Here is a 22,825-nt window from a genome sequence, read left to right as displayed (position 1 = left end):
GTCGTAAGTGACTCAGATTAAACACCTTGATATGGTAAACCATATGAAGCAATTCATATCAAGCCAGGCTATCATGGAGGAAGTAACAAACTAGGAGGAAGAAAGAGAGAAAAATTGTGCAGAGAAATGGGCACTATTTTCTACAGCTCTTTAGAGAGCATAGCCCAATACCAGTGAACATGTAGTGCAGCCAGCCTGGAAGAGATTTTGCGAGTCCATAACCTTTTGCAATTTTTGCTGGACCTTGGCAATCAGAGTGAAAACAGCAATGTTCCGCTGCACCTTAACCTTCAATAAAAGTACAGAGGCCGCAGAAAATAGGGCCTGAATATTCAGTTAAACTTCAATATACAGTAAAACTTCGTTAAACCATACCCGCTTAAGAAGTCAAATTCCCGTCTCAGCGGCCATTGAACATAATGTGTTTTGTATCCGCATAAACCATACCAGCTTATTGCGTACGTATTGGTTAGCACGTAGTGTTTCCACTTTTCGTCGCACAAACACGGCAGTGCGTCGTCTCCATCAGGCAGCCTGGCAGAACAACAAGCCTCAGAGATCAGAACAACAACCTCCAAGCGCCCTGTGCGTTTGCGCGTGAAGCCAAAATCATTTTGGCACTGTGCCAGACAGCATTGTGGCGTCGTACGACCAAAAACTCGCATCATGCCGAAGCTCGGATAAAAAAGACGCTGGGTGCTGTGGGGATGCGCGACTCTCACGCATCCCCTGATATCTTGTTTTCCCGCACGGCTCACGTGGCCTGGCGCCCGCAGCGGTCGGAGTGGTACAAGTGCAGTGCGAGAGATGGTGCGAGTGTTGCGCTGCTAACGCCGCCTCACGGCAGGGTTACTTGGGGGCGCAGGGGAGAACAGGCTGGCTCTTTCACGGCGGGTCGGGGAACAGCGTGGACGTCCCGTGCACGCGCCGACACATGCTTCTGCGAGACCGCCTCGCGTGGCTGCCTTCGAACGCGCCACCATTCGCGTGACTGTACACGCGAACGACCAGGCGTTGGGATCCAGCATGGGGCGAACACGCTCGCTATCCGGTCGCAGTGAGTCAGACTTCCTAGATTTGTTGCGCGCCCAATGGCGCGTTTTATGGATAGCAACTCGGCTAGCAGGCGTTGATCTATGAAAGGTGCAATAAATGCCCTTGTGACTGGTTGCACTACTGTGCTTTGTTCCTTTGTCCCAAGAGTACGGGTGTGAGAATCCCACAGTGCTCAGCATAGAAGAAAAATTAGACATCATTCGCGCTATCGAACCTGACACGAAGAAGTCGGTGCTGGCAAGCGACAGGGATCTGCTGTTGACCACGGTGTGTGGTATTTGGAATGTGAAGCAGTTCCTTGGCAGCGCTGCTGCGACTGCGAAGAGATGCCAGCTACGAGGTTTGCGCCATCGTTGCCTTTGTTTTTGCCGAAGTGTCACCTAGCGACAATGATGAGGATGACACGTAAAGCGACAGCACGGGCAATTCAGGCCCGGCAGTGGCAGAAGCTGCACGTTACGTCAGCCTCATGAATGCAATCATTGCGACGAGAACAGCCAGCTGCAACGAAAAAGGCGCCTCACGACTTCTGCAGCGCTACCGCCCGCATGCACGGAAAACATGCAACGCCAACGAGGAATCTGCCATGCGAGTGTTTGCTGAGAAGAGGGGGCTGGCTGGAAAGCTGGCTCGCAGCTTCAGTAAGTTTGAGGCTGTTGTCGTCGCTGCTAGGCCGCCGCGGCATTAAACGAAAATAACGCTTTTGTCACGCGAAGTGAATAAATACTGCATGTTTTTTTCCCCTTTCATCGCACTCTCTCAGAGTTCCGTTTTTTACAGGTAAGTGGGCAATCTCAGGCTATTTCGGTTAAGCAGTACTACCGTTTCGTACGTACTTTGTCCGAGCTCTGGCCAACTACGGTTTAACGAGGTTTCACTGTAACGAAGTCGGTAAAATTGGCAATTTGCTTCGTTATATTAAAATTTAGTTGTATTAAAATTGGACCTTTAATGCAAATAGTCGCCGATCGATTTTTCTTCCATAGAAAGGGGCCGCAGAATTATCCTAATTATCGGGCAATCGAAAAAAGCAAATTTGAGTCAGAAAACAATTCATTTTGATTAAGTTGGGAGCTGGCGACGAATGATACAGTTTCATGCCACGTCGCTGATACCTCCACAGCGAAACCAGCCATGCCTTTATGTGCACTCCACCACCACGGCTGATAGCGTCGCCCGTACTTGGACAACGCTATCATGAAAACAGCCGGCTGTGGGGAGCAAATGCTTCATCTGCCTCTTGCTTTAATGGGTCACCGAAACTCGAGATTTTGCAACCTCCAATACTCAATGCACAGGGAGGCAGCTAACATGATGTCAAGCAGTCTGGGCAAGCCCACTCTTTGCACATGCAGCAGATTATTTCTAACTACGCAGGGGGTGCGGCTGCGTTTGCATTCAGCCGTGCTTACCACCATGCGCAGCCACAGCCGAGGTATGCGCGAACTTATCCCCACTTATCCCCACACGTGCAAACTACGCTTTGCGATGTGCATCCTTTTTATTCCACATTGAAAGACCAAGATGTCCGGACCACGAAAACAATACTCGGCTGCTTTCAAGAGAAAGGTTATTTTAGCCGAACAGGACATCGGCAACAGTGCGGCCAAGAGGCAGTTTGGCATCAACAGAAAAAAAAGAATTAAATTATGGGGTTTTACGTGCCAAAACCACTTTCTGATTATGAGGCACGCCGTAGTGGAGGACTCCGGAAATTTCGACCACCTGGGGTTCTTTATCGTGCACCTAAATCTAAGTATACAGGTGTTTTCGCATTTTGCCCCCATCGAAATGCGGCCGCCATGGCCGGGATTCGATCCCGCGACCTCGTGCTCAGCAGCCTAACACCATAGCCACTGAGCAACCACGGCGGGTGGCATCAACAGAAGGAAGCCTTTTTCGCGTGCAGCGGAGCGCGAAGAAGCTTTGGCGGCCCGAAGTGTGGGATATTCCCGGAAATCGAACTCGCCCCGACGGAGTTCGTATGCCAACAGCGAGCCGCGCATTTAGCTGTGAGCGCGGAGCTTATGCAGGCAAATGTTGAGGAGCTTGCAAGAGAAAAAGGGCTACTGAGCTCTGCCTTCAAAGTGAGCACGCACTGAATTTATTGCTACATGTGCCGTGCTGGACTTTCCTTACGCCGCCAAACTTCGATTTTGCAAAAGCTGCCTGAATCATTCAAAGAGCCGCTCATGGCTTTCCAGCGCCACGTATTTCGCTGTGGAAGTCTAAGAACTTCATGCTAGGGCAAATCGGCAATGCCGACCAAACGCCGGACATGGACATCTGGACATGCCATCACCTCTCACCGTGCACGAAAAGGGCTCTAAACAAGTTTATGTGGCAACGAGAAAACCCGAGTTACCGTCATGTTGTCGTGCACGGTAAACGGACGCAAGCCCCCACCCTATGTCATCTTCAAGCGCAAGACAGTGCCTAAAGGTGAGGAGCTGCCAAAAAATGTGGTCGTGAGATGACATGAGAAAGGCTGGATGAACGAGAATCTTGAGCTCAACTGAATAAAGTCCGTCTGGTCTAGGCGGCCTGGCACACTGTTGTCGTTCCCGTCCATCCTCGTACTGGAAGCATTTCATTGCCATTTGGCCGACTCAGTGAAGAGGCTGTTGCGTGAATACGGCACTGAACTCATTATCCCGGGTGGGATGACGTCTCAGCTGCAGCCTTTAGATGTTTGCGTGAACAAGCCGTTCAAGGACGCGGTCAAGCGGTGTTACGCAGATTGGATGCGCTCAGGTGAACCTGCAGTGACGCGGACAGGGCAGCTGTAGCAGGCTTCGCCAGCCATGCTACGCAAGTGGATTGTGGACGCATGGGCCAGCATACCAGAGGACCTTGTGCGTCGTGCAATCAAGAAGTGCAGCATCTCAACGTGCTCGATGGCATAGAGGAAGAGTACCTCTGGGAAGATATGTCCGACAAGGAACTATCCGAAGAGAGTGCAGCTGAGGAAGACAGTGACTGAAGTGCAGAGCGCAATTTAAATAAATGTTTTCCTCGAGTTTTTCTAACTTGTATTATATGCGGATAAAACTTTTTCCATTTCGCATCCCAAAAATTTCGCCTCGTACTATATGCGGATTCATATTATACGTAGGTTTTTACGGTACTGAAAGTTGAATACTTTGTTACATCAAGAATTTCGTTATACTGAAGTTCAATACATATACCGTAAAAACCGGAATATAGGTCGAACTTTTTTTCAAAAAATCATCGCGAAAAGTCGACCCTCGACTTTTTATACCGGACATTGGCGGAAAAACTACGTAAGTCTTGCAACAATGGGCGGATGAAGTAAACAGCCGCCTTCGCCATCGCCATCATCAGCAGCGCGGCGTTGGTTCTTTATTCTATGGCGTGGCGACATTGTGGCACCAGCATTTTGCGTTTCCACTGTCGCAAAGTTTTATTAATTAAAGGCTGCATTTTCATTTTGTTTCGAAATGAACGGAAGCCGATGACAATTCACCGTCGCCTTCAAGAAAAAGGCGATTGAGTACGCGGAAGCCCACGGCAACCTGGCGGCACAGCGCGAAATTGGAGTATCCGAAAATAGCATTCAGTAGTGGCGGAGGCAAAAGCAATGTATTAAAACTTGCAGCAACCAAAAGAAAACGTCATTTCGTGGCCGGATCGCAGTGGACTGCAGAACTGGAAGGCAAGGTTGCGGAGTCCGTCCGAGAGCTGCGTGTAAGATCGCTGCCTGTTGTCGAATGCATTCGTTTGAAAGCGGTAGCGATCGCACGCGCCTATGGACTGGACAGCGAGAAGCACTCGTAATCCGACTCTGTTCAAACGTGTTGCTCTGACTCGGAGTAGCGCTTGCAGACTTCGTGCCCTTCTGTGTACTGTACACCCGACGAATTTTTAACAGTATCGCGCGACCGTCGACCCGCGTGTTTGTCAGCACCTTTTATCATCACGGCACGGAGCGTCGAAATAGCGAAAGTAAGGGCATGTGTACACATGCGCGTATCTCGTTTGTTTCGCTGCTCAGCGCCGTTAATACGGTGCTGACAAGCACGCGGGTCGATGGTCGCGCAATATCGCTAAAAACTTGGCCAGGTGCACATGCGAGCAGCATTTAAATAAATACTGTCACCATTATGCAACCCGCTGAGTTGCATTTGTTTATAGGTTAGGGTGTCATGTCTTTCGGTACTTTTGCCACTGAAAAAGATTTTTTTCATTTTTAGAATTCGTTAGTTTGGGGATCGACCTATATTCCGGTCCGACCTACAGTCCGGTTTTTACAGTAAGTTTAACTGCACAATGAAACTATGAAGAACGATACTCAAATAGATTAAAGCACCTCGGAGGAAGCGCTTGCAAGTACTAGGACACCTGTGCATAGGCATTACCAATTCTTATGAGGATACTGGGTCATACAAGAACACAATGATTGCCTAATGAGATTCATACTGAATTGAACAGGCAGTTCGGATACTGCATCCTTAATTTCTGCATTGTGCTTTAAAATCTTTCACTGCAAGAGTTTACTTTATTCTGACCTAACCCTTTGCTACATGTTAAGAGTAGCCAGCATACACCAAGATCAGCAACAAACAACAAAGTAGGCCAGTTAAAATTGAAAGCTGCACAGTAGGGGCCATGAGCCATGCTGTAGCGGTGGGCTCAGGATTAATTTTCACCAGCTGGGTGGCCCACCCAAAGCACAGAAAATTAGAATTTTTTCATACTGCTCCTTTTGGAATGCAGCTGCCGTGGCCAGGAATCGAACCTGCAACCTCATGCTCAACAGTAACATTAGCCAGTGAGCCCCTGCTGCGGGTAGTGGGCAAATTCTTGGCATGCGATTCACAAAAGTGGATTTTTGTTTTACAGAAGGTACCTCTGTTAGTGGAAGCAGCAATGGGCTCTTTCTCGCGAATCCAGGCTTCTTCGTCTTCAACATCACGGAACAGTTGCTGCACGCGCAAGGAGTCTTGCAGCTTCTGGCGTCGCGTCGCCATGGGTGCCTGCAGTGCATTGTATCGGTCCACGAGGGCTGCCTTTTTTGCCATAATGGCTGGTGCATCGAAGTGGCCCTTATCTGCAAACTGCTGTGCCTGGATCATCACGCCATCCACACGATCCTGCACACAGAGGTACCATATGCAGCACTTCTGCAGTGACTAATAAATAAGCTTACTATGTCTGCCTTCATAAAAAAATTTTTTACCAAGAATAAGGTGTATCTACACATGGAGCTACTGCAACTAAGATGCTCTTCAAAAAGCTTCAGTATGAGAATTCCATGTACAGCTGTGACTTGCAAATAAAAAAACTCTTCTCGGAAGCCTTTTCTAGCTGCAATATGCGAGGCCATGGTACCCGAATCTTGTTCAGGTGAATGGTTTTCGATCCAACCGATTTGGAGCTGTGCAGAGGTCATGTCTCATTTTTAGAGATGGGCAGTAGCACAGTTGTGTTCTATAGTCTCCTTGACAGCGCAGTCATTGCACTCTGTGCTATCAGCCATTCCAATCAAACATTATATGCATTGGTGAATGCAATGCCCAGGTGTAAGCAGCACAGCAGTGTTTCCTCACTTTGCAGAAGCCCAGGTAACAGCCACAGTTGAATAGATGGGTCGAGAGAATGAGCCATAAACACAGTGGCAATTTTTGAAAGCTACCAGATTGAGTGACCGTCTTTGATCCAGGCTGAGTGACCGTCAGTAATATAAACGGAAAACTGCTACTGCATCAGCAATATCCACAGTGGACTTTCCCTTCTCTTAATCTCTCACCCTTTTCCTTTCCCTCCAGTGTAGGGTAGCCAACTGGGCTCAGTCCTGGTTAACCTCCTTGCCTTCCATTTATTTTCTCTTTCTCGGAAGCCAACCAAAACCACCTATAAATTGAGTTGCCTGTGCTAAACAAATCCTGGTGAACAAAGATTTCGGGAAAGCATCCTAACTCACCTGATTCTTCATACTGTGCTGCACTATAAAAGTGAAATCTGACATGATATGGGCAACTTGATGTGCATGTTGCAACTGTAGAATTAAGCCAATCAGTGCTTGATGCATGCAAACAAAATACGAATTTTGAAAGAAGCACCACTTCCGAGATATCGATCTTCATATCAGCAGCAAGATGCATTATCCTTCCAGGTACCATATGTTCAGAAAACATCTCTGAAGCACTGTGGGACAGAACTATATAGAACTGCAAGATATGTCATAGAATTTTGAAACAAACATCTTAAAACTGGTGCTAAACATAATTATATTCCACAACTGCAATATAGTTGTGCTAAAATTGCTGTTGTATGCCACTGCATATAAGTTGACCTTTTGCTTTTCTTAAAAAATGAGTGTCAATTAGAGGGTCTGATCTAATTAACTGAGGCAACCTATACGTGTCTATGGCATACATAGTTGCATATTTGTAAAACTCCCTTAGGATCAACTTCTTGTGCAGCTGCAGTTTAACCCTGTACTTGCCACAGACAAGCTGAGCTCATATGCTCTGCTCTCATTCCTGCCACCGAAGATAAGCTCCATGCATCTAGGTATGTTCTTTTAAATTAATAGATGGCACTATAAAAGGCATTTAACATTATTTTCAATGCCAACAAGAAAAATGGCGTCATCCTTGGTCGGTCATTTTTCATGGTGGAAAATTTTCTGAATAAGTCGGACAATCTAACAGTGACTCATCGCTTCTCAAGTTGCATCTCTTCCGCATATATAAATGCTAAAAACCTACAAAATGCTGCTATATGTGTTCAAAAAGATCTAAAAGGACTTCTAAACTCAAAAAAGGAAACCTGAGTGTGGTGTCAAGACTGAAGAGACACTTCCATGTAATATACTTCAAAACAAGGTGTAGCACAAACTCAAGCCTTCCAAAATAAACATGCCAATGACGACAGCCTATTGCTTGGTGATGAACCGGGAACAGGGAATTTCGTTCAAAAAGTTTTTCTAGATCCTTTCTTTCAACAACGCTCCAAATACCGACAAGCCATGCAGTGAAGCCAACATTCTTTTTCCATGAACATAATTTATTTTCTTGGAATGTTAAATTTAAAATTAAACTCTGGTGTGTTACGTGCCAAATCCACTATCTGATTATGAGGCATGCCGCATGTATTGGGGGACTGAATTTATTTCGACCACCTGGGGTTCTTGTGCACCCAATGCACAGTACATGAGCATTTCTGCATTTTGCCTTCGTCAAAATGCAGCCACTGTAGCTGGGAACCGAACCCGCAACCTCGTGCTCAGCAGCGCAATGCACTAGCCACTACACCACCATGGCGGGTTTTTTTTAGTATGTTCTCCAAATATAGAAGTTCATATAAATGAATTTTTGTACTTGCCTAGATGGGCTGATGTCGCTTCAAAAAAAGCCTTATTCGAAGAACTTATTCGAAAACAATGCATTAGGCAAAGGGTCCATCATCAGTTAAAGTTGGCTTTGGGGTCATGCTTCTAGTCAATTTCATAAACAATGACATAGGGGCGGCGTCTCAGCCATACGATCAGTCGCTCGCGACGTCTGCAGTGCTCTGAAAGTGCATCATGTGCACCTGGCAATGCAAATGCCTGGACAAGGAACGTGTTGCTCAAGCAGAAGGCAGTATTTCTCTCTGAAACAGAAAATCTTATGGTGGAAAGAAGCTTTGGTTGACAAGTTAATGCATGGAATTCCACTAAAGCCACTAAGGCTATTGTTCCACTCATACCAATGTTATCTATATTCTAAAGACAAAAATGCAGTTATCCATGGCCATTTCAAAATTCTCCAATTGCTGTGCGCAGGAATGTTAGTTTGGTATTTGGCCATGCAAAATAAGTGTGCAGGCTGACTGACTTATTGAGCAGCAGACTCTGAAAGCGTCTGCCCAAACACCGATGACTGCAATGCTCAAAAGCTAAATCAACATAGTCTACAACACAGGAGGTAAAGAAGCCCATGTGCAATCTAATATAGCTTTCAAAACAAATACTTGCATTCTAAAAGGAGGCTGAAAAGCAAAAGAAGGGTTTATAGAACGGCAAATAGATGGAAAGTACAAGTTGAAATATAAGCTACTCACGGAATGAGAAGCGACATCAGTTTCCAGAAGTGCATGCTTCTTTAGAAGGTTCTGAACACTTGTAAGGTCCTAAAAGAAAATACCAAAGCCATCAGTCACTGCACATTGCTGCATTCCCATAAGTTTCCATATGGAAATCTTAGCATACATAACTTTAGCATAAAATAGAACATGTTGCCAGCAACCCTTGTCTGCTGTCCATGAGCAAAGGATCATAATTGCACACTGCATATTCTTCAATGTATATTATATATTAACAAAAAAACTAAAAACTGAGTACCATGTCGGCCCCACACATGCACCACATCCATAAATATGGAACTCGCATGACATGAATCATAGCAACTTCTGCTATGACCTCACTCCCCGGCTAAATGACTCTCAGGACAGCAGCATCCCAACAGAACTGTCTAATAAAAATTACTTCTAAAAAAACTCTCACACGTAAAAGTCCCCTCCATGTGTTACATTTCTGCTAACACAGTAGCACTTGAGAACAAGCCTGCTCAAGCTTACCAATAAGGACGAGTACAATATGTTACAATAATCATTGGGTGCACAAAGCTTTTATTCACAATATGAAGCGAGCAGACAATGAGGCACTGGGACAGCAAAGGCTTTTAAATTGACCAAGGTGGTTGAGCACAGTGACAAAGCGCTTGTGCGTCCAATGTGGCTTCAATTGTCCACGTGTTTCCCTGCACTCAGCCACCTTTGGTCAATATGTACCAACGTGCCCACATTGCCATCCTTGTCAGCTTTTAAACAGACCTGCAGAATAATTAGTAGATGAGGGAAATACATATATTTCTGATAAACTTAATTTCTAATATAAAGGGAAACTGAAAGACAACTTTGTTGTCCATAGGAGCAAAACTCACAGCCTACAATAGTTCATTTCCACTAAGCTTTTCCTTAGCAACAGTCCGTACTGTTTTCGAGACACCCTTCTTGACAGGAAACTAAATGAAAATGTGAAGCCGGACTTACAGATCACATTTTTAGGATAGCAAATATGTTAACTGTACAAACAGCGCTGACTTGGCCAACTCCCTATGATGTCACACTGTAGCAACAATTCAAAATGATTACAAAGCATTTCAAATAAGTAAGAACTTGAATGGGGATGGAAGTGGACAAAGAAGTTTTGGAGCAGCAAACATGGCACTTTGGAACAGGTTTGGAGCAGGAATTGTGTTTTAGAGCAGTAAATATGCATTTTGGAGCAGCTTGGTAAAGGTTAATAAGAGTGACATATAGGCATATGAAGAAAAGATGTTCCTTATTTGGTTTTGCAGAACACTATTAGGTTACGGCAGATCAGTTCTGCGGAAGCCTGCATGGCAAACAAAATTCATGACAGGGAAAAGTTGTCGTCCACCTGACTGTAGCATGAAGCATGAAGTGGCCAAGAAAAAATTAACCGAGGGTTTTCAGTGACAGAGCCCACTTTATGTTGATAGGCTTGTGTTATTGCTAGCCGATTTTTTTTTTTTTATCGTGAGCACACAACTAATATTTAATTTTAATGAACTGACTTGTACTACCTTACTTATTCATGGTGCTACGGGAAAAGTTGTGGAATATGTCGATAAATTACCGATAACAGCATATACAGCGACCTAGGTCTTGTGTGGTACTTTTTTTTCCAACTAATAAAAACAAGAAAATGCCTCCTCTTCCTCCTACCTGCAAATTTGTTTAAAAGATATGCGACAACACGTCCCCATACCAGTAATACAAGTGGTCTCAGACGTAAACATCATCATCAGTGAATTGTGTATATTACGAACGTGCAAACCTGGGCCACAGCCTTGCAACGGTTCGGAAAGCAAATCGTTACAAGATCTCACTCCTTTGCATTTGATAGGGACCAAAGATGCGCGCCAAAAACTGCCAACACAGTGACAAAAAGCATGGCAGCTCGGTCCTAGTGTCTCTTTTTGATGAGGTTTGCATAGAGATGCTATCTTTGCGGCACAGGAGCATTGTCATGGTTGCAGCATTTTTTTTTACTATCTTTTTTAATTATTTCAAGAGCTTTCTTTCTCGTTAAAAAAGTATTCACAAATCCTAGGTTATTTTAAATGCTGTTATTGGGCATTTGTCAACACCACCCACAACTTTTTCATTGATAGCTCATCGATTAGGTAAATTTAAATTTTATCTAATCAAACATATCTGTGCACAATGAATGAGAAATATTCACAGTGGCAACTATGAACAACACCTATCAAGGTACAGTGAACCCTGTTCGCGTAATACCCTCACATAATTTTTTTATTCATAGCGAGCTTCAGTCAAGATGGCAGAATACCACAGAATAAAGGTGTGAAGTAACATACTGGTCACTGCATGTTTGCCAGTATTTCACATCGCCTGTCGATAAAAAGCTCAGACATTCTTGAAAACAATAAAGGGATAAAAATGTTCCCTGGCTTTCAGATGTAAGTTATTATAAAAAAAGATTAAATTATGGGGTTTTACATGCCAAAACCACTTTCCGATTATGAGGCACGCCGTAGTGGGGGGACTCCGGAAATTTCGACCACCTGGGGTTCTTTAACGTGCACCTAAATCTAAGCACACGGGTGTTTTCGCACTTCGCCCCCATCGAAATGCGGCCGCCGTGGCCGGGATTCGATCCCGCGACCTTGTGCTCAGCAGCCTAACACCATAGTCACTGAGCAACCACGGCAGGTGTGTAAGTTATTGACTAATATTTTGAATTAACTTGATTATGATTATTCGGGCTTATTCGTGGTTCCACCACAGGCACCATAAAGGCACTGTAAAACAGCCAAAAATATTTCGTGCGTTGAATGATGTTTCATTAAAATTTTTGGACTCGATCTGTGCAAGTCTAGCCGTGAACATCATTGCTGTGAACACAATTTCAGAGGTTAGCGGTTCCACTGAACGTGTAATACACACACACAAACACCCACACAAAGGTTTTACTTGCCAAAACCACGATATGATTATGAGGCATGCCATAATGGAGGACTGCATATTATTTTGACCACCTGGGGTCCTTTAACGTGTACCTAAATCTAAGTACACGGCCGCATTTCGCGCCCATCGAAATGCGACTGCCATGGCCGGTATTTGATCCCGCGACCTCGTGCTTAGCAGCGCAACACCAAAGACACTAAGCAACCACAGTGGGTTAATTACAACCACAATTTGGCCACTAAGGTTGACTGAAAATGGAACTTGACATCCTTGGCTTGCAATCTGCGGCGGCAAGAGCCAGATTTTATGTGGTGTGGCGGGGCAGAAAATAGCGTTGCCCGAGTGCAAATTTGAGTTACAATAAAGGTTGCTATTGGACATTTGTGTCCAAGAAGTTTCATGAAAGCAAGCAAGTCGTTTTTCAGCGTGCTTCACTATCATGCCGGTAACCGGACGTGGTGCACATGTGAAATAGATTTAGAACATCACACATGTGGCATTTGCCCATGAATAGACACAAATGCACCAATAGGGCGGGAAGTCATGTGCTAAAATGTATAACAGAACTGATGAGCTACATGCTGAGCAGACTGTACAACCTTATTCATTCAGCGTGACTGCTTCCCGACTGCCCAATGAAATGAGCACCCGTTCAAATCATATTTAGTTGGTCCCCATATACGCAAATGCGTAACACTTTTATAAAACATTCGTAATGCATCGTAGAACACAAAATGGTTCTCATTTTCTTGCGGCCTACTTACAATTATGCCACCGAACACATCCACACTCAAAGACTCCAATGCTGAAATGGATTGCTTAGGCTTGGATTGCAGGGCTAAGAGCTAGCCAATGCATGTCTATGGCAGTGTACTTCCCACTGAACAAGTACATCCTGCTAAATTTGACAACTTCATTTGAAATTAGTGTTTTGGCACAGGCTGGTGCAGCAATGCCACCCCTGTTGACTAGCTAACCTCCGTAAGCTCCTGCTGTCCACAACGTTGTCAAATATGCAGAAATGCTACATAACCAGCCATAACCAGCACTAAAGCTTGGGCTTACAGTTTGGCTTCTACTTTCTCCATAATAAGCTATCTTTCTGCCGAAGAATCAAAAAAGTTCGGAATTAGTAGTATGGTCATTTCAGCCTGATTTAGTGTTTCCCTTTAGTGTCCCTTAAACATACAGTCACTAGATAATACAGTTAAACCTCAAGATATAACGAAGTCTGTAAAATTAGCACTTTTTTATACTTTATATTGATATTTCAAGATATTGAAAGTAAACCTTTTATTAAAGTACAAGTGCAGACAGATTTTTTTTTTTTTACATGGAAGGGGGCACAAAAAATGTCCAAATAATCGGGCAGTCTTAAAACAAATTTCAATAATAAAAAAGAAACAATTTTGATTAATTTGAGAGCAGATGACCACACGGTTTGATGCCGTGCAAACTAAGATTTCCCTCACAGTGGCCAAGTCTACCATACTGTTGTGATAAGTGCAAGCGAAGCCGCCGTGGTTTGCCAACATAACCATTGGGTGTCGCCCAGAGCGGTGCAACACTGAATGTTATGTTCACCCCCCCCCCCCCCCCCAAACCGAACTGCTGCTCTCAACTTAGACCAATGAACACAGCATTAAAACTCGTCGGATACTGCAAAAAGCTTCACTTCAACATCGTAGGAGCAATCTGCCTTTTTCATTTTCCTGTGCTGCCCTCTGCCACATACTGCTGGAAACGTTTTGGAAAGGTGCCGGGGCTTTCGCCGGTTGATTTGTGTACCTGCACCCACGTTGAGTACGCGTCAGTTGTGCGTTTTGTGGATCGCAAATCATTATTAATGGCTTCGGGGCAAGATGTCGTAACTGGCAGACATGAAGCACTCAATGACTACTGGGTGAGCAGGCCTGAGTGCGCTGTGTGCAAACAGTGCGGCCGATAAAGGCACGTCGAGTTCCCTTTGCCGACACAGCTGCCTTGGAGTTTGTTGTTGCCGATTTCTGGACTTGGAGCTCGCATTTTGTATTCTTTCTGAACATTATTTTTACATTTCGTATATTGAAGTAGTCTTCGAGCGCAGCCTTCCATGCGGGATTTATTAAAGCGATGCACTTGTTTACATCAAGGTCTACAGACGTAGATCGTTGTTAGCGCGAAATATTGTGGAAAAGGTGTATCCTGATATGAAATAATGTCAAAACATAGCAAAACATACATATCTGCGCATATGTGCCATGTTGTTCCACCCAGAGACGAGTCAATGTTAGCAGACGAACCATTTGAACAACGGCAACTGTGATAAAGATAACATATTACCAGGCTGTTAATTTATTTCCGACTCTCACTTTTCTTTAACTCCATCATAGTTGCAGTTTTGCACGTGCCACAAACATTATTAGAGAAAACTGTGCTCGCATAAATTAAGTGCTCATATATAGGCCGTGTTCTTTTGTGAAAACGTGGATACCATCACTGACACCATTGGTACAACTGAGGGAGACAGTTGTTTAGACCCATAGTTGTTTCAATTTATTGCCACGATCTTACTTTGCAGCAGCAGTGAAATTTCGTTATATTGAAATTGTGGATAAACATGCTTATATTCAGGTTAAAAATACATAGTGTTCTGTGGACATTAAGTTATATGAAGTAAATGTAAAGTAAAACATGTTATATCGAGGATTTCGTTGTATTGAAGTCTGTAATACAGCAGACAACTGATTTCTTGGACTAAAAAATTATATTTGTTGGATATTCCGGACTTTATAAATGCACCGTCAGGGCTCCCAAAGAGCTGATGCATTTTCACGACCGATATTTCAGACGAATTTAGGCCCTAAAGTTTTCCCGACTAAATTCCTCATTCCGAGACGCACTACCCAATCTTGGAGACCACCATGTTGGATTTTCCAGTGGCTTGGCCAGGCTTGGCTTCCAGTAGCCTGCTCTATAGCCTTCAAGATAGGGAGGCCTACGCTATTAGGACAGTTCGATTCGCCTGTACCACTGTGAACCAGTTCATGGTGGTTCACGAGAAGTGCAGAAATTGTGCATCTAAATTTCTGAGGTGCAGGCACAGCGCAACACTCGAAATGAATGCCAAGGTGCAAAGGTGGTGCAGGTGTTATGTTTTGTCCGACTATACTTCGTTCCATACATAGCAGTCAACGCTTTGAAAGCTATGCCAGAAGTTCGGCCAAGAAAAGTCATCACTCCGTGCGTTCCATCCATGCTGCACTGTACGCCAACAGCGTTCACTTACGCGAGCACATGTACGTGGAGGCTCCTCGTGAGTGGTTGCAAATAAACCCGAAAGGAACAAAAATAAAAATGCTCTAAAACAATGCATTAGCAGCCATATACCACAGTGTGTTTGTTTCCGAGGTTTAAAACTTCTTTCATTCAATACTGACCCTACATAAAATGGTTGCGCACAATTGCGGTAAAAAAACATTGAACTATACCCAAGTGCGAACGAAGACATCGCAAGTCTCTCTAGCCTTGACAGCATTGACTGCTATGTATGGAATGGAGTATAATGCACATGAAGTGCGTAAGTTTGGGAGGTTCTGAAATGCTAGCATGATCGGTTTCCGAGGCTTAAGTACATCCGCACTTGCAGATGTATTACACGGCAGATATATGCACACAGCAGGCGCATGTAAGCAGGGCATGGCGCTTGGGCTTGTGTGCTGTGTCTGCTGCACAGCTGATTCGCACCTGTACGTCTGCACCAAGACGGCACCAACAGTAGAGTGGGTGCAGCAAAATTATGAACCAGTCCTGCACCTTTTGAAACAAGCAGCGTGGTTCAGAGGGCACCATTGCTGCACTGCTGAAACGAAAGGCAGGGTGCAGCACCTCGTGAACCGGTTCAAGTGGTGTAGGCGAATCGAATGCACCTATCAAAGAGCATGGCCATCCCCCAATCTCCAAGGCCACACTTGCTCTTCCTTGGCTGACAAAATGGTCCAGGGGATGGCACTTCCTTTTTCCTTCTTTTTTTCGGTCTGCACTATCATCATAATCACTTCATACAGGATCCATTCCCCCCCCCCCCCCCAAAGTTTTGATTGCTATTTCGCATGTGGTGTGTCCACTGAGCAGGTGCGGCTAGGAGATGTTGCGTTTTTGTGTGTTTGTGTGGCTTTGCATTTGTGCGATTCGTGAAAGCCAAATATTGCAAAGAAGCATGACTACTTTCCTTGATCTCCATAGCGAACTCCATTGGCAGAGATGAACACAGTGCCGCTTTGTCGCCTGTATATGCAGACATCACTCTTGCACAAATCCAAGCAAGTCTGATCGCCTCCACGCATAGTATGAGGAAGGGAATTAGTAGAAATTTTTTTAAGCCGCTCCAAGCCTAATAAATTTTATTTTCTTGGCTAACGAGTTTTTTGGACTGATTTTTTTAACTATTTTTTGGTCCCCGTGAGGTCTGGGAAATTGGTCGGCAACTGTATTGAGCTTTAACTGTACATGCAGAATGGTCACAGGAAACTAATTATAGTACCTTGCCACAGTCTTCGGACATAAGTTGTCCTTCAACCTCGGACAGCCAAAGCTCAATGTCTTCGACTCCTCTGTTGAACTGCTGTTGAGCTGAAGCCTCACTCAGCTTCGTTCCCTTGGTATCTGCGGCCTTGCTCAGAGACTGCCACAGGGTAATGATTTCTTCCATCCGGTGGCTGTGATGAGAGGAATGCTCAATTTTTACTTTCATACATGGCTAAAAAAATACACCAATCATCACTACAGTACAAAGCAATTACAGAACAATTGCACAGCTGTTGCTGCACACATCACAAACAGTGGCACAATGTGAGCCATGCGGCCTCAGAATTTTTGTATTTTGAGCATCACATTTTGGTTGTAAGTAAATGTTAAATGTTGACACCTGCTTTCACCACCTAAATGAGTAGCAGGCTTGTCACATATACTACTACTGTCTGCGAATCTGAATTTCACGCATTGCACCTAGAATTTGAGGAAATTAAGCTTTCTTTTCTGCACCCTCTAAATTTTCGATACAGGTAGTACATGAAAAAATTACGTTAGGTTTTGTCTTACATGCCCAAACTTTCAGACGTAGCCTAACCAATCATGATTAAGAGATAACTAGAGCACGAAAGTGGCTTGCAACAGAATTCTTGAGTTTCTAGCACCAGGTACTATGCAAGAAAACATTGTTCCAAACGAGTGGTTTAACGTAACATTTAATCTATAAATTTGAGTGTTTCATGTGCAAAAGAGTTCTCTTCAATCCTAGAAACACAGTTTTCTTCCAAAACTCAGGTTAACATACTTTATGAGGAAAGTATTACACTTTGCATGATTACAAAATGCAAAGAAAGATATATATAAAATGAAGGCCGGGATGTTAACCAGATAAGAGTCTGGTTGGCTACCCTGTGCTGGGGGAAGGGGAACAGAAAGGGAGAGAAAGAGAAATGGGGGTAGAGAGCCGTGCACGAACAGCACTACAGAGTCAAAGGCGCTCGCACAAGCCAGACGTTCTCAAAAAGCACAAAAGTGCCTTTAGTGCATACAAAATGCAAACGCTAATTGAAGGTTCCTTGCGACCCTTTTATAACATGGTAAATAAGCTTGCATAGTTGATAGACAATAGTACCATGAATACCTGAGCCAAAGACTTATTCCTCCTGTACATGTAGCTAGGAGCAAAAGTAAGAGCAGGTAAGTCTAATCACTGGTGGGGTGGTAGCAACATATGTGGCAGAGAACAGTAACACTGTACAAATATCATAGCTTCAGATTGGGCGCAATGCGATGGAGGTTCATGCTACATGATCTTATAGCCATTCCAATAAGAAAGCTCGGTGCAAGATCAGGTGGCTTGTGGTGGACATCATTCCATGCTGCTGCAGTGTACAGCTTCAGGTGCAGTAGGAACGACAAAATAGAGGGGGAGGATGCAAGGGCATGGTAGCAGCCATTAATACATAACTGCATTGGTAATAAAAGGTGTATCCAAAAACATTGTAGAACAAGATCCCCAAAGAGATGCTCTTTAATACTAGTCACATTCAAAAGGTTTTATAAAAGTGTTGCAAGGCTGTCTTGAAGCAAAGTGATAGAAAAGTAGCATAAATATGTGCATCCAACAAGGTTTTTCTTGACAGTACAATAACACTATGTACAGAAAGGCAAGGTACGTCAGATATTTTCAGGCTGGTAGGTTTCATTTATTTGCATTTTACTGGCTTCACAAATTTCAGAAGGTACCTTGCAATTTTCTTCGCTCTTTATGTCTACATGTAAGACTCAACAGGATTTTTACTTTAATGATTCTGGCCATCAAACGCTGTGTGCAACAAAAACATTGAAAGCATGGAGCCCTTCAGTTAAAATGAACACTTAGAAATCTGCAAAGCAAACTGCAGATGGATATAAACATGGTGAATGCTTCTGTAAACAGAAAAATAAGAGTTTTTGTTTGTTTTTTTAAACTTCAAGGACCTTGTGATAAAATTTTGGTGAAGGTATTTTTAGAAGTTGGAATCATTGAATTATGGCCCCAAATGCTACAATGCACCAAACGCTATGGTACACACAAGAGAACGTTTTGGTGGTGACGTGTTTTTGTACGTCAGAGATATGCATCAACTTCTATGCTTCAATAAATAGAAAAATTTATCTTATTTCCTGTGGTTCCTGCAAAATTTGTTCTAGTACTTTACGAGACCCATGAATACTGGTGCCACAGCTAAAAGAAGCAGCCCAAACTAAATATAAATTAACACACTGCAGAAACAACACAATAAGTACTGAGGATCACAGGCAGCACATCAATAACATAAATTCAACCAATAGTGAAACACAGGCTACAGTTCGAAGCTCTCATGTGTGATCATACTTCTTGCAGTGGTTATCTGACAACACCCATAGTTCATATACTTAGCAATCAAAGTGCATGCTCACTCGAGTTTAAAATGAAATGGATTCTGGGGTTTTGCGTTCCAAAACTACAATTTTATTATGAGGCACGCTGTAGTGAGGGACTCCAAATTAATTTTTAAAACAAAACGAGGACTATTGTTAAGTCAGCTTATTAGCAGCAAAGTTCCCAGAAAAAGGCACAGAAATGAATTACAGGTTTATGGCATAAAAGACAATGTAAGCGAGTGTGAAACTGCCCAAAGCAACAACCTGATACGGTCTGATGCATAATGGTTTGCATCAACCAGCTCCTGGCCAGTGCTTGTGATGTCTTCCACACGACTTCTGTTGGCGTTCAACTCCTGAATAAAGTTCTGGTGCTTCTGAACTTTTCCATTAAGATTGGTGGGATCCTGGAAGGATTAAACAAACATGTTAATGAAGAATGCAGAAAAGCAAGAAAACTTTTCCCATGACCATGTTACACTGCATGACCAAGTTTCAAACTATACATCATTACAAGCTGAGGTTAAAAAATTCAAATATAAAGCTGTTTTTTGCACTCGGTCATGCTGCTGAAACAATGCTGTCAATGGGTACAGGTAACATTTCAGCGGGAAGCATGCCCAATCATTACATGTTGGAGCAATTATTTTTAACGATGCTCACAAAAGCAAGCATGGACAACAGAAGGGGTAATTTCCAAATTGTTTCTTACTGAAATATTGTCAACAATTCATTTTTTTTAAATGAAGGACCGAGAGATCTGCACCATAGAAACCACAGTGACAAGTCTCAGAGCACCATGTCACGATCGACGACACGCCACACGTTGTCCCAAACTTCCGCTTTATTTCCCGAATGCCAACCTTCCCCACCACACAACCACACTCAGAGTTCTCCCATTCGCCACTCTCTCCTCGCACACTCGCACGCTCGCACCGCTGTCTTCCCCGCACTCACGCCACCTCTTCACCGCTCAGCCAACTACTGTTGATCCCACGCCCGGCCTCCGAGAACCATGGCTCCTCGTCGCAGGTCTTGGGCTCGCTTGCCCCAGCCCTTGCGCGTCACAACCACAATTATAATATAGAGTGAACTCTTGTTAAGACGAACTTGGTTAAGCCGAATTCTCACATGTAACAAACAACATGGGAATGTTTGGTTTTCCATAGACTCAATGCAAAAAAAATCTGTAGGACGAACCACCTCAGACGTTCTTTGTTTAAGACGACCATTCGCAGTGACTGCCACCATTGCTGATCCTGGAGGCTAGGGTGGCTCGATTGGCGCATTGAGGTGCTATAGCTCATGGGTGCTATAGCACACATGAAGCTATCGGCCCTCAGTGTGCCTAGATACCTATACTATTTGCATCGTAGATCATATTCAAGACTAGGCTCGCGTGGTTACACCATACGCAGCAGTCGTGAGAGTAGAATGCCCCCTTGTAAATGTTCGCTTACTACCGTATTTACTTGCATAATGATCGCACTCGCGTAATGATTGCACCCCTGAATTTTGTCATCAAAATTCCATTTTTTTTCCTTTCCCGTGTAATGATCACCCCCCGAACTTGCCACAGCGATATGTCATGTGCCAAGTCTAGCTAATGATGATCATGCTTACTATCTGTTGAATGCTGTCGAATGCTAGGCGAACGACTCTTCAAGACATACCAAGTGGTCTGCACGCACCGAACATTCTTAAGCAGATGCCCCATTTGGTTTCTTCCGTCACTTTCCGTACTTCCATGAAAAAAAAAGCTACAACCAAACTTGCCGTGGCTTTATTATTTGTAGGCTTTATAATGGTTGTGGTCAACAACAACAAAAAAGACGCTTTTCGATTCTTCTCGTCTGCACTCGTAGGCACGCAACAAATCGTGATCGGCAACGCTTTACACTGATACGTTACACTGATACGTTAGAAGTGTACCCTATTCATACGCCGACACTTGTAATAATATATGGGGTTTTACGTGCCAAAACCACTTTATGATTATGAGGCACGCCGTAGTGGGGGACTCCGGAAATTTTTGACCACCTGGGGTTCTTTAACGTGCACCTAAATCTAAGTACACGGGTGTTTTCGCATTTCGCCCCCATCGAAATGCGGCCGCCGTGGCCGGGATTCGATCCCGCGACCTCGTGCTCAGCAGCCTAACACCATAGCCACTGAGCAACCGCGGCGGGTACGCCGACACTTGTAATACAGCCAAGATATTCACCCACCCAAAGCGGAAGCGTGCCGTATTAAGATAGTGGTGAAGACAAATGCTGCAGTTTCTGCAGTATGCCTGCCACAGGTTCCCGTCACTGGCAGCTAAGCGCGCTCTTCTGTTTCTGTCCCCTCAAAGTGGTCATGGCTACGTTATTGCTGCAAACTTGCCGATAGTATCGAAATTATTCATTATTGATACGGAAGAAACTTTTTCAATGGGCATAGTGTGCTCACAAGAAGAAAAAAAATCGCGTTCGGCATGTTCGGCTTGGTCCACTAGCCGCCATTTTTGTTTTGGTATCACGGACTGTTAGAGCGGCAGCCGCCTATTTGTTGACCTGTTGTCATCCCGCAGTAAACACGGGATTAAAAAAAATGTTTTCTTTTCGCGGGAAATTTAATCAGCGTAATGATCACACCCCGAAATTTGCATCAATTTTTTCTTGACAAAAAAAATTCGATTAATTATGCAAGTAAATACAGTAACTACATTGACAAGCATGGTGTCAGCATGTACAGGTAAACATGAACAAATCACAATCGATGACTGAGTACACTCACTGTCATAACGCTGATGTGAGGAATCGTGGCAGCAGCAGCGAGTGAAGTGACCTTCATGCTGTTATCTCTTCAATGCAAATTGAGTGGCAAGAACACAGCACATGCAAAGCTGCGAGCCATCACTCCACCTAGACTGTGCCCCCCAAAGCAGATCACTTTAAAGATAAAGCCAGGAAACCACACGTGGCCAAAGTACAATCCCCCACCCCCTTTCTCTCCCCCTGCGCCATGTGCACGATGACAGACCACGCGCTTCTCCTTTCCTTCCTCGCACACACAAGATTGAACCACCATCGTCTGCTCACCATTGCACACTTTCACTCGCATATACAGTGCACAGCGCACGAGGACAATGTTATCACGAGACAAACCTGGTATGTCCGTATCGCAAAGAAAACCCATGGCAACTGCGAGAGGAGGTCAACCCAGCACGCCTCTGTCTACCTTCTTCCGCGACGCTTCACCTCATTTCTCCTTCCCCACATCGCTCAACATCACCTTGACGTTCCTCTAGGTGGCACTACTTTGCCTCACGCTCAGTGCGCTCCTTCGTACTTTCGCTAGCTCAGAGCCTGCGCCGATGAGCTGTGAGGCAGCAGATGCCTGTTTGAACTCCCTAGTGAACTTTCTCCAGCAGCACAAAGGTACAAAAGGATTTTAAATGTCATTAGGTGAGATGACATCGTTTGTGGCTGCTCGCAGATTTGTACAGAAGCGCGTAACATCCATCACTGACAATGAAGTCAAGCAAGAGTACCACTTGAAGATGGTTTTCTAGTTCAGCTAAATAAATGCTTTTTGTCGAAGACCAGGATTGGGCCGTCCAGCGGGGGAGGGCCGTTGCCGAGGATCTCGAAAGATTTTCCTCAGGCGATGGACCCCTGGCAGCCTAGCCCCGGGCACAATCATCAATAACCGTTGGTCAAATAAAGTTTATTCCTATCCTATGTCATTTTCCCCCTTTCTAAGTCTACTTCATTTAACTTTTTTAAGTAAGATATTTGGATGCACCTGGTCATGTTGCCAATTATTTTTCTAATAAGACGAACAA

At 44.3% G+C, this 22,825-nt stretch overlaps 1 protein-coding gene across 3 annotated transcripts in view; it reads right to left on the bottom strand.

Annotated features, from left to right (window-relative positions):
* Positions 1 to 22,825, bottom strand: part of alpha-Spec (alpha spectrin) — a 165,912-nt gene that overhangs the window by 93,687 nt on the left and 49,400 nt on the right. For all 3 annotated transcript variants that reach the window (XM_065426522.1, XM_065426521.1, XM_065426523.1), the window contains exons 15-18: positions 19,261 to 19,403; positions 16,604 to 16,778; positions 9,127 to 9,195; positions 5,927 to 6,170 (exon numbers count right to left, since the gene is read on the bottom strand). In XM_065426522.1, the coding sequence (XP_065282594.1) occupies positions 5,927 to 6,170; positions 9,127 to 9,195; positions 16,604 to 16,778; positions 19,261 to 19,403 (631 nt within the window). The remainder of the gene's footprint in view (positions 1 to 5,926; positions 6,171 to 9,126; positions 9,196 to 16,603; positions 16,779 to 19,260; positions 19,404 to 22,825) is intronic.

The sequence above is a fragment of the Dermacentor albipictus genome, chromosome 1 (assembly GCF_038994185.2).
Source record: "Dermacentor albipictus isolate Rhodes 1998 colony chromosome 1, USDA_Dalb.pri_finalv2, whole genome shotgun sequence".
Taxonomy (NCBI): Eukaryota; Metazoa; Arthropoda; class Arachnida; order Ixodida; family Ixodidae; genus Dermacentor; species Dermacentor albipictus.
This window is presented reverse-complemented; position numbering and strand designations above follow the sequence as displayed.